General features: G+C 39.1%; 1 protein-coding gene across 5 annotated transcripts in view; it reads left to right on the top strand.

Annotated features, from left to right (window-relative positions):
• myo18b (myosin XVIIIB) overlaps nt 1–15,753 on the top strand; it is a 59,639-nt gene that overhangs the window by 35,019 nt on the left and 8,867 nt on the right. For all 5 annotated transcript variants that reach the window (XM_087843998.1, XM_087843997.1, XM_087843999.1 and 2 more), the window contains 7 exons: nt 3,925–4,086; nt 4,182–4,295; nt 4,812–4,928; nt 5,021–5,104; nt 5,326–5,463; nt 5,535–5,720; nt 15,593–15,726. In XM_087843998.1, coding sequence (XP_087700124.1) covers nt 3,925–4,086; nt 4,182–4,295; nt 4,812–4,928; nt 5,021–5,104; nt 5,326–5,463; nt 5,535–5,720; nt 15,593–15,726 — 935 coding nt within the window. The remainder of the gene's footprint in view (nt 1–3,924; nt 4,087–4,181; nt 4,296–4,811; nt 4,929–5,020; nt 5,105–5,325; nt 5,464–5,534; nt 5,721–15,592; nt 15,727–15,753) is intronic.

The following is a 15,753-nucleotide window of genomic DNA, read 5'->3' as shown; positions in this document are numbered from 1 at the left end:
CTGCACTCTACATTGACATCTTCACCTTTCTGCATTCCTTCCTGGCTGAAGAATTGTAAATATGATTACTACTATAGTTAAACAAATATCTAATACATTCCAAAAAAAAATATTTACAGACATCATGGTAACAACTACATGTACACATACAACTCTATTACTGGAAAATTGTGCAGAGATCAAAAGTAAAAATAATAATGTTACCGATCAGTGTGAAATGATTAATATTACTGCCGCATATGTTTAAGGTTGAGCTTATTTGAAATACTTTGTATTCTGTTTAATGTCCAGCATTGTATTTTAAAAGTCATATGTTTGCACTGGCTGTCGTGTGAGGACCATATATCTCTGAAAAAAAACTAAACTAAACAATTGTTTATGACCTCAGAAACACAGGCCTAAATCTTGATTTTTTTTAAAAAGTATATTAAAAACATCCATAAAAAATAATTAGCTGAATCGAAAGACTTGAGCAGTGTGCGACATGGCTTACTGTTAATATCTACAGCGGAATTGGTCTCTGAATGTGGGAATGAGTGTCTCATAGAATGTGTGAATCTGAAAGTGCTGCTGAGCCTGCACCTAGTCCAGTTGCCTGTTATATTAGAGCAGACAAATTGAGATCATCATGGTTACATTTTTCCTTGCTAATGTACTAAATGAGTTACACCTTTTTCACACTCCATCTTCTCTACATCACGCATTTTGGCCAAGGTGGTTTATTCATGATGCGCATGCACAAACCACGAGAAAAAAGAAAAAAGTTGCTGGCCTCTTAGGTTACCCAACTTCAGTCATTGTTAATGGGAGATGGAGCTGAGGCCTGAGCCATGCACTACTTTCCATCACAAAAACGGCACAATTCTGTGATAGAAAATAGTGCATAGCTCAGAAAGACTTGGAGAAATCACTGTCTGTGAACACAGCTCACTGTGCTGTCCAAATGCAGAGAAGCCACAGCTGATCATGTGCTGCAGAAAGATTTGATGCATCTCATACTGACTTCCAGCCTTGTCCCTTGTGCTCAGAGACTCTGAGTCTTTTGATGACATTATGAGTAAACGGCCTATATAGCGGTATAACGGTATACTTAGTCCCTAAGGACCCCAAAGCGCTTTACACTACATTCAGTCATTCACCCATTCACACACTGGTGATGGCAAGCTACATTATAGCCACAGCTGCCCTGGGACGCACTGACAGAGGCGAGACTGCCGGACACTGGGCCATTTGACCACCACCAGTAGGCAAACATAGGGTTAGTATCTTGCCCAAGGATATTTGGCATTTGGCAAGCCTGGGATTGAACCACCGACCTTCTGATTAGTGGCTGACCTGCTCTGCCACCTGAGCTACAGCCACCAATATTGTCTTTGCGATATTGTTCCACTGTTTGTATGCACTGTACAAACTGTTCCACAGTTTGTATGTGCACTTTTTTTTGCATACTGGTGAGCCTCTTCCCACGTTTACTTCTGAGTAACTCTGCCTCACTAAGATGTTCTTTTTATACCCAGTCATGTTACTGAGCTGCTGCCAGTCAACCCGATTAGTTGCAAAATCGTCCTCCAGCTGTTTTGTTTTAGTACCACATCCATTTCCTTTCCAAACTTTTTTGAGATGCGTTACTGCCATCAACTTCATAAGGAGTTCATATTTTTCTTACATGTTTCTTAAATTTTCTCAGTTTGAGAAAATTTACTTTTTAACATATATGTAGAATGTGACTAAACATTTCTCCCATTGAAAACATAATGTCGAGATGAACAGAATCAATTTTTTGGGATTTCTTTACCTGGATGATTGAGCATACATCAAGACATTGCATTGCAATATTTATATTCTACAGTGTCCCAACCAATGTTCCCTCTATTTTTTCATGTGTCTGAGCGAACACACAAACTCCCTGAGCGGACACTTGGACCACTGTGAGCAACATTAGACGTGTGCACTGTGGTCACGCCAGCATCAAATCCATCCAAGTTACATGGTTTATTAAAAGAATCAAATTACAGCATTTACGTTTATGTCGGACTACTTTTAATTAAATGCTTTATCCCACTTACAATGAAAATGTAAAAAAAAATCTTGTTCATGACCTGTGTAGTATTTTAACACTATCGGAATTAAAAATAACTTGAACTCCAATTTTGAAAACAACTTTTTTATTTTTTTTAATAATAAAGCTCTGACTTGTATTAGGAGTCTGAGTCTGTGGTCTGGGAGAGAGTCCTGTAACTCTCTGTCTGCAAAATACAGCATATAATGACCAATGTTGGGCAATTAATTATATAGTTACTACTTCAAAAAAGTAACTGAGTTATGCAAACAACAAAGTTTTTTTGCAGCTGTTTACCTAAAAATGTAGCCAATGCGTTTTTTAAAATAAACATTTCAAACTATTTACAGAACAATCAGCTGTTCTGCATCAAATCTGATGCCACACAAATCATTTGTGCCACTCCAAAAAATAATTTCTGTCCACTATGAGATAAAGGAGAACAACAGCCTGATACCTGCAAGCCTGACAACAGGAGATGTATCACTTTTGTAACACCTGTAACATTCAGTAGTCGCCTCATTGTTCTGACACACATAACAAATCTATTGTCTACACTACACACTAACTACACAAGATTTGCGCTAAACGTGGCAAATCTCTCCCATCTCAAAACACCGCCGTCACTCCTAAAACTCCCCCCTTCCTAAACAGCTAAATGCCATGTTGCCATATCATTTTTTGATTGGCCCACATAGTACATTTTTCCACCAATAGGAAAGGCTGGGGGACGGGGGGCTTTGCTCACAGGTGGAGAGTGCTTTCGGCGTTTTCCTTATAAAATGCAGTTTTTACCATGAATTCCCGCAGTAAATATAAACAACGATAGTATTCAGGAAGAAAACCAAACATTGCACATATTTTTTTAAATCATAACTATGGTTTTACGTGGCCTATCAACATAATTTAAAAACTGTTATAGTTTTTAAATTATGGTATAGTCAACATTTTTTCGTTAATTGTTCCGTCTGTCCTGCTCACATCTCCAATGGTAGTACACGTTGTCATTAACGTGGCTTCACTCCACATCAGCCACGCTGCTTTGCTAGCTAGCCTGTCAACGACGTTGATTAGCTGCGTATATACGAATGTGAATGCATCATTGGCTGGACTATATATGGACTATATATGTATGTATGTATGGTATGGGATTATGTTATATATATATACATTATTATGTTATATATATTAACAGTATGGGATTAGGTGGCATCGTTCTAATCCCATACTGGAGCAGCCAGTCACTTACTGACTAACACTGCAAAACAGAATTGTTAGCGTATTTATTTTAATTTCAATTCAGGTTAGATTTTTCTTGTGTGTGTGCAACACAGAGACGTGCCAGCAGTGCGCAATTGCGCACGCGCGCAGCTTAGAGGGAACGTTGGAACATTCTTACAATTGCAGTTGTACTTGATACTTTCTAAGGTTATGGAAGGTTGTTAGGTTGAAAGGAAAAGTTAAACAGTGCATCACCAGCATAGTAGTATTAAGACATTAAGCAGATTTGAATTAAAACAGAGAAAACCAAAGGATCAACTCACAGTGACCCTGATTGAAAGAGAAGCACAAAAACACACATAGAATATGAATGATGCCCAATGAAAACTACTTGTGAGTGAGCAAAACTAGTAAAAATCACCCTATTTGAATAATCTGAATATCATTTCATTTCATTTATTTATTTCATTTCATTTATTTATTTCACACTTGGTACAAAAAAATTTCTAATTTTGAGTTCACGGTGATGTGCTGTGATGTCAATGAATGTGTGCCTGGAACTTATCAAAGATAGGATAGAGTTACTTTTACTAATTCAGTTATTCATTTAGAAGAGCTTTATTCTAAGGTGTCACACTTTACAGGTGGGACACAGAGACTTTGATGTAGAGAAGAAGCTAAGGAGAGATCTGAAGAGAACTCACGCCCTCCTGGCTGATGCCCAGCTTCTTCTTGCTACAATGGAAAGCTCAGGGCAGAACCTACCCAACAGCAGTAAAGACCAGATAGAGCATCTGCACTTCCAGGTACGTCCACTTTTACATTCACCTTTACCTTGACAAACCTGCTCTAGTGTCACCTGCTGCTTTGCTGGAGAAACACTTCCCATGTCTCCATTTAGCTTGAGGAGAGCGAAGCAAGGCGACTTGAGGCTGAGAGCATTCAGGCGACTCTCTCCCAGGAGCTGGACAACAATCAGGCTGAGCTAGAAAACATCTGCAAGCAGAAGAGTGTGGTGAGAGTTTTATTTTATTGTGCATTGGCAGGCATGTGACCCATGGAAGGTAAAGGAGTGAAAGCACTCTTTGTTGTGTCTACTGACTTGTTAAGCTCTGAAAAAACAATGTACAACTCTAGTGATCTCACTTGCTTTGCACACTCTGTGTGTGTTTGCAACTGGAAAATAAAACATGGTGATGTGAGTGTGTTCTGATGTGCTTGATACTCACGGTCCTGAATGTAAATATTGCATATTTAATCAGACATCATGTAGAAAATATCTTAGAAAATAACTTTAGATACAGACTGTTTGTCTTCTTGTCTTAGCTTCGTTTACGTAATACTAAAACTGCACATTACTTGAAATTAAATAAAAACATAACTAATTCTAAGCAAACTTGACAGGGTCACTTGTGATTTCATCACTTTCTGTCTTCTTATTTTGGGTACAGAAAACACTCTTTAGATTAAATAGTAAAAATGAAGAGTGTGGAGTAGTCTTCCACTTATGTTTTTGTCTTCCTGAGTGCAGGTGGATGAAAACTTAGCTCTGCTGCAACAGGAGAAGGTGGACCTGTTGAAGAGGCTCGAAGAGGATCAGGAAGACCTAAATGAACTTATGAAGAAACACAAAGCACTCATTGCGCAGGTACTGCTTTTTAGCTGAAATCCTTCAAATCCTGTTGATGACCTAAGTCATCATTCACTTCAGGTGACTTTCTCTTGCTTTGTCCCCTTCAGTCCTCCAGTGATATTGCTCAAATCAGAGAACTGCAAGCTGAACTGGAGGAGGTGAAGAAACAGAAACAGTCTCTCCAAGAAGAGGTATCTTTGCTTTGACAGTCAGAAATTAAAATGATCACTCGGGGGTTTATGAACCAATTGTGCTTTTGAAATTAGCTGGGATGAGGTTGTGATGGAATCATGGAACATTTAACCTGCTTGTTGCAAGTCTGAATATACATGCCAGCTTCAGGTGGAGCACATTCACGCTTTCTGATATATCTGCACGTTGATCCTCTAAATGTTTTTGGCTTGCAACTCAGCTCCAGCAGTGTGTATCGAGGGTGCAGTTCTTGGAATCGTCCACTGTGGGGCGCAGCATTGTCAGTAAACAAGAGGCACGTGTACGTGACCTGGAAAATAAATTAGAGTTTCAGAGAGGGCAAGTGAAGAGGTTTGAGGTAAGCTTGGATGATTCATCTACACTTGTTACCATGCGAGAACATGCCTGCAGCTCCTACGTCTCCCGTAGGTGCTGGTGCTGCGGTTGAGGGACAGTGTGGTTCGTCTGGGAGAGGAGCTGGAGCAGAGCGCACAGGCCGAGGCTCGGGAGAGAGAGAATGCCCGCTACTACCAGCAGCGTGTGCAGGACATGAGACTGGAGATGGAGGAGCTGAGCCAGGCAGAGCAGGAGAGCAGCCGCAGACGCATGGAGCTGGTAACCACACCTTGTAATAACCGATATCATGAGCGATGGTTATTTTACTGTTGGCAAGCAATAAAATAATAATCGGTCCAGTATTATGTAAAGTCGAAGCTGATTTTAGTAAGACTCTTTTTCACTTTAATGAAATAATTCATTTCAGTTTTAACACTCACCGTGTATATCTACATGAGATATATGTACATGTGTTTGATCATTGCATTTAAACACATTAATGTACAATAATCATTAGTGAGTGCCAACATATTATTAGTTCACAACATATTCAGTTTTCTGTTTATTAACAATGGTTATTACAACATGTTACCATATCAGTTATCATAAAAAGTTTCCTTGTATTGTCTGCTGACTAATCCTGTATCAGAAATTGAGTAAGCAATTTTTGCAACAAACTAAATCTGGGGCAAAGACTGTGTTTATTTGGGACAGTGAAGGACGTGTTATTAATGACAAGTCTGAAATTTTGGTGTAACTAACCTAAAAATAAACAAGAAGCACCACAAAAGTGCAAACCTTCACTAGGGCAGCTCATTCTCTGAGCAGCATCCCCTGTTAAAGGAACAGTATTGCATTTTGCATTTATTCATTTAGGCTTCTCTGTTATTTTTAAATGTACTTCAAGAAGTTTGTATTGCTGTAAAAATCAGATAAGGATAGCATGACAGAGGTTTGTGTACAGAAACATTATGTAGGAGCAGGTAATGGATAAAATGTATGGATATGGAAGTAAACAGACATGAATAACTTAGCTTATTGTATAATATTATGCTGTAGTGTATTTCTAACTAACTACGCAGCTCATTGTCAGTGTGGACAATACTTTCTTTAGAGATGTAACACATTTTGGGGTCAGTTCCAAAGAAAAGTAGTGAAATGTAAAAGTGAGGTCAAAAGTCAAACGTGACATGAAATTTAAAATCTTTATAGGGTATTTTCTATACATCGAGAATACACATCACACTTGTAAGAATTGTAGATTCTAACTTAAAAGGCTTTTTGACAATTTTCCATTAATAAATCATGTTGACCTTGAAGTGTATGGAAGCAAATTTTAATGGAACTTTTCGAGCTGTTGTGTTTACAGACAGAATGACACTGGTGGACAAAAAATGCTACCAAAAGCATACCCTTCTTGGCAGAGTTAAATGTGCAGGTTACAGTCTAGTGAATTTATTCATATAGCACATTTAAACATGTATCCTATTCTGTTCAATTCAATTCGATTCAAATCACAACAAAAGTCGCCTCAAGGCGCTTCATAGATACAGAGAAAAACCCAACAATCATAGGACCGCCTATGAGCAAGCACTTTGGCGACAGTGGGAAGGAAAAACTCCCTTTTAACAGGAAGAAACCTCTGGCAGAACCAGGCTCAGGGAGGGCAAGCCATCTGCTGTGAGTGGTTGGGGTGAGAGAAGGAAGACAGGATAAAGACATGCTGTGGAAGAGAGACAGAGGTTAATAACAGATATGACTCAATGCAGAGAGGTCTATTAACACATAGTGACTGAGAAAGGTGACTGGAAAGGAAAAACTCAATGCATCATGGGAATCCCTGGCAGCCTACGTCTATTGCAGCATAACTAAGGGAGGATTCAGGGTCACCTGGTCCAGCCCTAACTATATGCTTTAGCAAAAAGGAAAGTTTTAAGCCTAATCTTGAAAGTAGAGATAGTGTCTGTCTCCTGAATCCAAACTGGAAGCTGGTTCCACAGAAGAGGGGCCTGAAAACTGAAGGCTCTCCCTCCCATTCTACTTTTAAATAATCTAGGAACAACAAGTAGGCCTGCAGTGCGAGAGCAAAGTGCTCTAATAGGGTGATATGGTACTACAAGGTCATTAAGATAAGATGGGGACTGATTATTTAAGACCTTGTATGTGAGGAGCAGGATTTTGAATTCAATTCTGGATTTAACAGGAAGCCAAACAGAAGAAATATGCTCTCTTTCTAGTCCCTGTCAGTACTCTTGCTGCAGCATTTTGGATTAACTGAAAGCTTTTCAGGGAGTTTTTAGGGCATCCTGATAATAATGAATTACAGTAGTCCAGCCTGAAAGTAATAAATGCATGAACTAGTTTTTCAGCGTCACTCTGAGACAGGATATTTCTAACTTTAGAGATGTTGCACAAATGGAAGAAAGCAGTCTTACATATTTGTTTAATATGTGCGTTTAAGGACATATCCTGGTCAAAATGACTCCAAGGTTCCTCACAGTGTTACTGGAGGCCAAGGTAATGCCATCCAGAGTAAGAATCTGGTTAGATACCATATTTCTAAGATTTTCAGGGCCGAGTACAATAACCTCAGCTTTATCTGAATTAAGAAGCAGAAAGTTAGTGGCCATCCAAGTCTTTATGTCTTTAAGACATTCCTGCAGTTTAACTAATTGGTGTGTGTTATCTGGCTTCATGGATAGATAGAGCTGCGTGTCATCTGCATAGCAGTGAAAATGTATGCTATGTCTTCTAATGATACTGCCTAAGGGAAGCATGTATAATGTAAACAGAATTGGTCCTAGCACTGAACCCTGTGGAACTCCATAATTAACCTCAGTGTGTGAAGAGGACTCTCCATTTACATGCACAAATTGGAGTCTATTAGATAGATATGATACAAACCACTGCAGTGCAGTACCTGTAATACCTACAGCAAGTTCTAATCGCTCTAACAGGATATTATGGTCAACAGTATCGAACGCTGCACTAAGGTCTAGCAGGACAAGCACAGAGATGAGTCCACTGTCACAGGCCATAAGAAAACTAAAGCTGTTTCTGTGCTGTGATGAGCTCTGAAACCTGACTGAAACTCTTCAAATAAGCCATTCCTCTGCAGATATTCTGTTAGCTGTTTGACAACTACTCTTTCAAGGATTTTTGATATGAAAGGAAGGTTGGAGATTGGCCTATAATAAGCTAAGACTGCTGGGTCTAGAGATGGCTTTTTGAGTAAAGGTTTAACTGCAGCCACCTTGAAGGTCTGTGGTACATAGCCGATTATTAGAGATGAGTTAATCATATTTAAGATCGAAGAATTAATTAATGGCAGGACTTCTTTGAGCAGTTTTGTAGGAATGGGGTCTAAAAGACACGTTGATGGTTGGTTTGGAGGAAGTAATTATTGAAGTTAACTCAGAAAGATCGATTGGAGAAAAAGAGTCTAACTTAACATCAGTGGTACTAAGAGTAGCTGTAGATAATATTACATCTGTGGGATGATTATTGGTAATTTTTCTCTAATGATAAAAATTTAATTTGTGAAGAAGTTCATGAAGTCATTACTAGTTAACGTTAAAAGGGATGGTTGGCTCAAAAGAGCTCTGACTTTTTGTCAGCCTGGCTACAGTGCTGAAGAGAAACCTGGGGTTGTTCTTATTTTCTTCAATCAGTGATGAATAGTAAGATGTTCTGGCTTTGCGGAGGGCTTTCTTATAAAGCAACAAACTATTTCTCCAGGCTAAATAATGATCCTCTAAATTTGTGACACGCGATTTCCTCTCCAGCTTACGAGTCATCTGCTTTAGGCTACGTGTTTGAGAATTATACCACAGAGTCAGGTACTTCTTATTTGAGGCCTTAGTTTTCACAGGAGCTACAGTATCCAGAGTCGTACATAGTGAGGAGGTAAAATTATTAACAAGATAATCGACCTCTGTTGGGGTAGCGTTTAGGTAGCTGCTCTGCTCTGTGTTGGTACAGGGCATTGACGATGATAACAGTGGCTGGATTATATTCTTAAACTTAGTTACAGCGCTTTCAGAAAGACATTTGCTTTGATAAAGTCTACTCTCCACTGCTGTGTAATCAATTATTGTAAATGTAAATGTTATCAGGAAATGATCAGACAAGAGAAGGTTTTCAGGAAAAACTGTTAAATGTTCAGTTTCTATGCCATATGTTAAAACAAGATCTAGAGAGTGATTAAAGTGGTGGGTGGGTTCTTTTACATTTTCAGAGAAGCCAATTGAGTCTAATAACAGATTAAATGCCATGTTGAGGCTGTCATTTTTAGAATCAACATGGATGTTAAAATCACCCACAATAATTATTTTATCTGAGCTCAGAACTAAATCAGATAAAAAGTCTGAGAAATCAGACAGAAACTCTGTGTAAGGCCTAGGTGGACGATAGATGATAACAAGTAAGACTGGTTTCGGAGTTTTACGGTTGGGGTGGACAATGTTAAGCATCAGGCTTTCAAATGAATTAAAAGTCTGTCTTGGTCTTTCATTAATTAATAGGCTGGTGTGGAAAAATTGCTGCCACACTGCCCCCTCGGCCTGTGCTTCGAGATTTCTGGTAGTTAGAATGACTCAGGGGTGTTGATTCATTTAAACTAACATAATCATCCTGCTGCAACCAGGTTTCTGTAAGGCAGAGTAAATCGATTTGTTGATCAATTATTAAGTCATGTACTAACAGAGACTTGGAGGAGAGAGACCTAATATTTAATAATCCACATTTCACTGTTTTACTCTTTGGTTCAGATGTGGATACTGTATTGTTCTTTCTTTGTGATTCTTTATGTTTAAGTTGTTTATTGCTGCTTTTTAGTTTGTTTTTTGTCTTTTTGGGAGCTGACACAGTCTCTATGGAGATGGGTTTTTGGGGGTAGCAGGAGGAGAGAAGCTGCAGAGAGGCGTGTAAGACTGCAACTCTGCTTCCTGTTCCCAACTCTGGATAGTCATATTTTGGGGGGTTTAATAAATTTGTCCATATTTCGAGAAATGAGAGCTGCTCCATCCAAAGTGGGATGGATGCCGTCTCTCCTAACAAGACCAGGTTTCCTCCAGAAGGTTTGCCAATTATCTATGAAGCCCACATCATTTCTGGGACACCACTCAGACAGCCAGCAATTTAAGGAGAACATGCAGCTAAACATGTCACTCCTGGTCTGATTCTATGTATTGTATTCTTTCAGACTGTGTTAATGTGAACTCTGTCTCATTAAAACAAAGGCAGATAAAAGAATAGCTAATAAAAGCGTATTTCCATACATTTCTCTGGTATCCCTGCTGCTTGCAGATAGATCACCACTACATGGGCAGCACGTAGGCTGCTAAATATAAACCTCAACAGGAGTTTCACAACACAGGCTGTGACACATGATTTTAAAGTCCTGGCAGGAAACACTTCCTCCAGGCTACAACTAAAAGTAAAGCAGACTTTTAAAACACTCACTTCTCAGCTCTACTCATTAACAAAAACAGCTGCTTTATTATCTGGAACACTTGAAAACATCAGTGTCATTACTACAGAGTGCAATCATAGCAGCACGGTTTGGACAGCACTGGGACTTCGGCACAATGCTGTGGAATAAAAGTGTAAGCAAACACCACAACCACAAAAAAACAGTGTGTTGCTTTATAAGAAAGCTGTCCGTAAAGCCAGAACCTCTTACTTTTCATCACTGATTGAAGAAATGAGAACAACTCTAGGTTTCTCTTTAGCACTGTAGCCAGGCTGACAAAAAGTCAAAGCTCTGTTGAGCCAACTATTTCTTTAACCTTAACTACTAATGACCTTGCGAAATAAAATTTTAGCCATTAGAGGAAAAAATCACTCATAATTATCTCACAGATTTAATATTAACATTATCTACAGCTACTTTCAGTACCATGGATATTCATTTAGTCTTTTTCCTCCAAACCATCAACATGTCTTTTTGGACCCCATTCCTACAAGACTGCTCAAAAAAGTCCTACTATTAATTAATGCTTGAATCCTGAAAATGATCAACCTATCTCTAATCTCTAATATCTCTAATATTAAAAATCCTTGAAAGAGTAGTTGTCAAACAGCTAAATGATCATCTGCAGAGGAATGGCTTATTTGAAGGGTTTCAGTCAGGTTTCAGAGCTCATCACAGCACAGAAACAGCTTTAGTGACGGTTACAAATGATCTTCTTATGGCCTGTGACAGTGGACTCATCTCTGTGCTTGTCCTGCTAGACCTTAGTGCAGCATTCGATACTGTTGACCATAATATCCTATTAGAGCGATTAGAACATGCTGTAGGTATTACAGGTACTGCACTGCAGTGGTTTGTATCATATCTATCTAATAGACTCCAATTTGTGCATGTAAATGGAGAGTCCTCTTCACACACTGAGGTTAATTATGGAGTTCCACAGGGTTCAGTGCTAGGACCAATTCTGTTTACATTATACATGCTTCCCTTAGGCAGTATCATTAGAAGACATAACATACATTTTTATTGCTATGCAGATGACACAACTTTATCCATGAAGCCAGATAAAACACACCAATGCACCAAAGTGCAGGATTGTCTTAAAGACATAAAGACCTTGATGGCCTCTAACCTTCTGCTTCTTATTTCAGGGGTCACAATGTGGGCAGATCCAAAAAACCTAATCACAGAGACGAGGGTTACTCCAAAGCAAGGCTGGAAAACAACAGAATTCTACAGAGCCGGGCAATACTAACTGGAGTTACTCAATATGCATTTATTGCTTCTACTTTAGACTACAGTAATTCATTATTATCAGGATGTCCTAAAAACTCCACGAAAAGCCTTCAGTTAATCCTAAATGCTCGAGCTAGAGTACTGACAGGGACTAGAAAGGGAGAGCATATTTCTTCTATGTTGACTTCCCTTCATTGTTAAATTCAGTATTGAAGTCAAAATCCTGCTTGTACATTGAACATACAAGGTCTTAAACAATCAGGCCCCATCTTATCTCTGCTACACTCTGACCATGAAACCACAGCCACTGTGCACCAGTCACACTGTTCTTTACTTTAAATCCATCACAGTACAGCAAACTAACCTGTTTATCCTGCACTAAACTCCAGAGTATTCTTATGCAGCATTTACATAGCAGTTAGTCTACCTCATTTTGTTTTGCAGCATATTTCGCAATATAAAAAAAACATAATGTCACATGTACAAATGTACACTCCATCTCTGAGTGAAGTTAGCTCTGAAGCAGCTGGATCTTTAGCTAGCAACACGCTCTATGACAAACTGCACACAGTTTGTGTGTTTGCTGATGTTTGTTGAACAGATAGAAACATTTTATTTAAACTAACCTGCCACTTAAAAAAAAGTCACTCCCTTTATGCTCTCTTCTCTTCAGTAGGGCGAGCTAGATGGCAAGGTACCGCAACCACAACTTACGGAAACCTGCAGTCATTCCAGTGTTGTGTCAGTAAATAAACAAAAAAAACAAAACACTGTCCCACTTTTAACCCCTTTGGCACATGTAATCTCTTTTTATGCATCATCCTGGTGATTAATAAACAAACAGGAATCCCTTTCCTGTGTTACTGTTTGAGCTTACATGGGTTTGATGTTTGAAGGCTCACAGTGACGAAATAATAATTCAACCCAAATGCATTTAACCAGAACTAATGAGCCTGTTTTGAAAATGTAAGAAGTAGAAAGTACAGATATTTGTTTAAAAATGTAGGGAGTAAAAGTAAAAAGTACACAAAAAAATAACTACTCAAGGAAAGTAAAGATACCTAAAAATTGTACTTAAGTACAGTAACAAGGTATTTGTACTTTGTTACTGTCCACATCTAGATACAGAGGTGGGAAGAAAAACTGAACCGAAAAAGGAACCAAAGCAAACAAACAAAAATATATTTTAGGTTATGGACACATCAAATTAATTAAATCAATGTAATCAGAGATTGTTGATTACATTGAACTTTGTTCTCAGGCTTTTGGGCTCTGTGGGCTTGAAATAATGTAACAACTTGGGATTCGATTTGCATTTTCTTGATTCAGAGTTCTTAGACAGCTTAGATAGGATCAGACCCTCAAACCACTGAAGAAAATAATAAAGCAAGCAACAGAATTAGTCTGTTCAAAAGGCTGAATGATTATCACGTCAAAGGCTGGTGATTTCTCAATAGCTTTTTCACTGTCTGTATGAAAGGGGGACATTATCTTGTGTAGTGAATAGGAGCATGAGGACCCAAATGAAGACACACAGATGTGGATTGTGGTAAACAAAAGGCAAACTGTTTAATTAGGCTGATGAGCAAAATACATTATGGTGAAAAGTAAAGTACCTGAGGAAATTAGAAACACTAATATAGTATATAAACTAGGGCAAAAAAACACTGGAACTACAAATGAAAGCTGACATTCTGACAATAGACAAAGGGAGACTGACACAATATATATAAACAGGAGGGTGATTAATTGAGTAGAGACAGCTGGGGAACACAGCATGAACAAATCAGTCAACAATCAAATAACGATGGGGGGGGACTGAACATAATGCTCATGAGATGAGGGACTTTCAAAATAAGACGGGAAGTACCTAACGCTAGACCAGGACTGAGACATACGAGCTGAATGTAGACAAAAAGGTAAACAAACATGGAGACAAGACTGACTGGCACTGGAGACTCAGACAGCAAGACACAGGAACAACACTAGTACATGAAAGAAATCAAACAGTAACCAAGAACCAAAAATATAGATAATAAAACTCAGAGGCACTAGGAAGTACTAAACTCAAGCTTAAACATAAATATCTCTTAAATCTAACAGAGACTCAAATGCTGGGTCATAGACTCAGGACAATGACAGAAATAGCCTCCAGGTCTGAAAACTGAAGCCTTCGCAGAAACAAACAACATAGCAGCTCCACAAAGTCCAGCTGGAAAAACAAAAGTGGAGAAAATGATGGCAAAATTGGAGAACTTGGTAGCGACAGTGCACAAAGTATTAAAATTAGAGCTGATGTCTTCATCTCTAAACTAAGGCAAACTTAATAAGCGACCCATTCATTGCAAATGAGAGGGATCATCCAATGCCTCAAACAGAGAGAAAGGAACTAGGAAGACATTCGTTTGTAGTAATGGCACTGGAAATTTCACAATTTCACATTTCATCCTCAGTCACCCATAGGAAAACTCTTGCCACTCAGCAACTCTGAGGAGCAATGACAAGCAAATGGACCCTCAACTATGACGGATGTCACGGCGGAGTCGGTGTCACAGATGACTGAAAAAACTAAAAATGTTAAAGAACTAATAAAAGCTTTACATGGGGCGAAAAAAGGGAGGGAGGAGCTTTCCTATTTTTACTCTAGTGTGAATGCACAAGTGAGTTAGATGAAGATCTGAGCAGCCGAGCAGACTTTAAAGCTGCTACTTACAGTTTCACATTCAGTCATGTTCTTGTTCTCACTAACTGCACACTTCTTTGTGACCTCTGAGCTGAGCCAAGAAAATGAGAAGGAGCTCCAGGAATTAAGTTATTCGCACAAAGCAACACACTCACACACACACAGAGACAGACACAAGAATGCCCTTAAACAACCTACCAACCAGCAATGGAGACTGAGACACAGCCCCATATAAATGGATTTAATCATACACACAACAGGATGCACACAGGCACACACACATGTGCATGTACACCGACAGACACACACACACACAAACTCTCTCTCTCTTCCTCCTACTTCTTCACCACCATACCCAACGTCATCGCTCCCTCATCCTGCTTCCTCTCTCTGACTATGATTAATCCTCATTGTCTCTTCAAGGTTATGGGGGTGCACACATACACACACTTGTACATGCTTATGTGTTTCTATGACAGCTGTGGCTCCCACACCCTTCTCAAAGCCAACAAAGGCAAAATCCTGAAAGCTTTTGGTTGTGTGTAGGTGCATACATATGTGACAGGATATGAGAGAGAGTCAGTAAGAAAATGATGGAACGATTTAAGAAATCACTTTTTTTCTCTGGATGTCAGCTTGCATATGTAACAATTTGCTAATAAATACTGCTGATGTGTGCTGGGGCACAGCAAACAGGTCTGTTAAAAGATGACCATCTTATTCATCCCTGAATCTGTCATCTTCCTCTTTTTTGTACAGGAAATGAAGGTTGAAGAGCTCAGCACTGTCAGACAGGCATTACAGGCGGACCTGGAGACGTCCATCCGGCGCATCGTTGATCTTCAGGCTGCCCTGGAGGAAGTAGAATCGAGTGATGACAGCGACACTGAAAGGTAATTTGCCCTCACTGAGGTAGCTCC

This window comes from Neolamprologus brichardi, chromosome 7 (genome assembly GCF_056152115.1).
Source record: "Neolamprologus brichardi isolate AB-2024 chromosome 7, ASM5615211v1, whole genome shotgun sequence".
NCBI classification, from domain to species: domain Eukaryota; kingdom Metazoa; phylum Chordata; class Actinopteri; order Cichliformes; family Cichlidae; genus Neolamprologus; species Neolamprologus brichardi.
The sequence above is the reverse complement of the archived record's forward strand: the minus strand, read 5'-3'. Positions and strand labels throughout refer to the sequence as shown.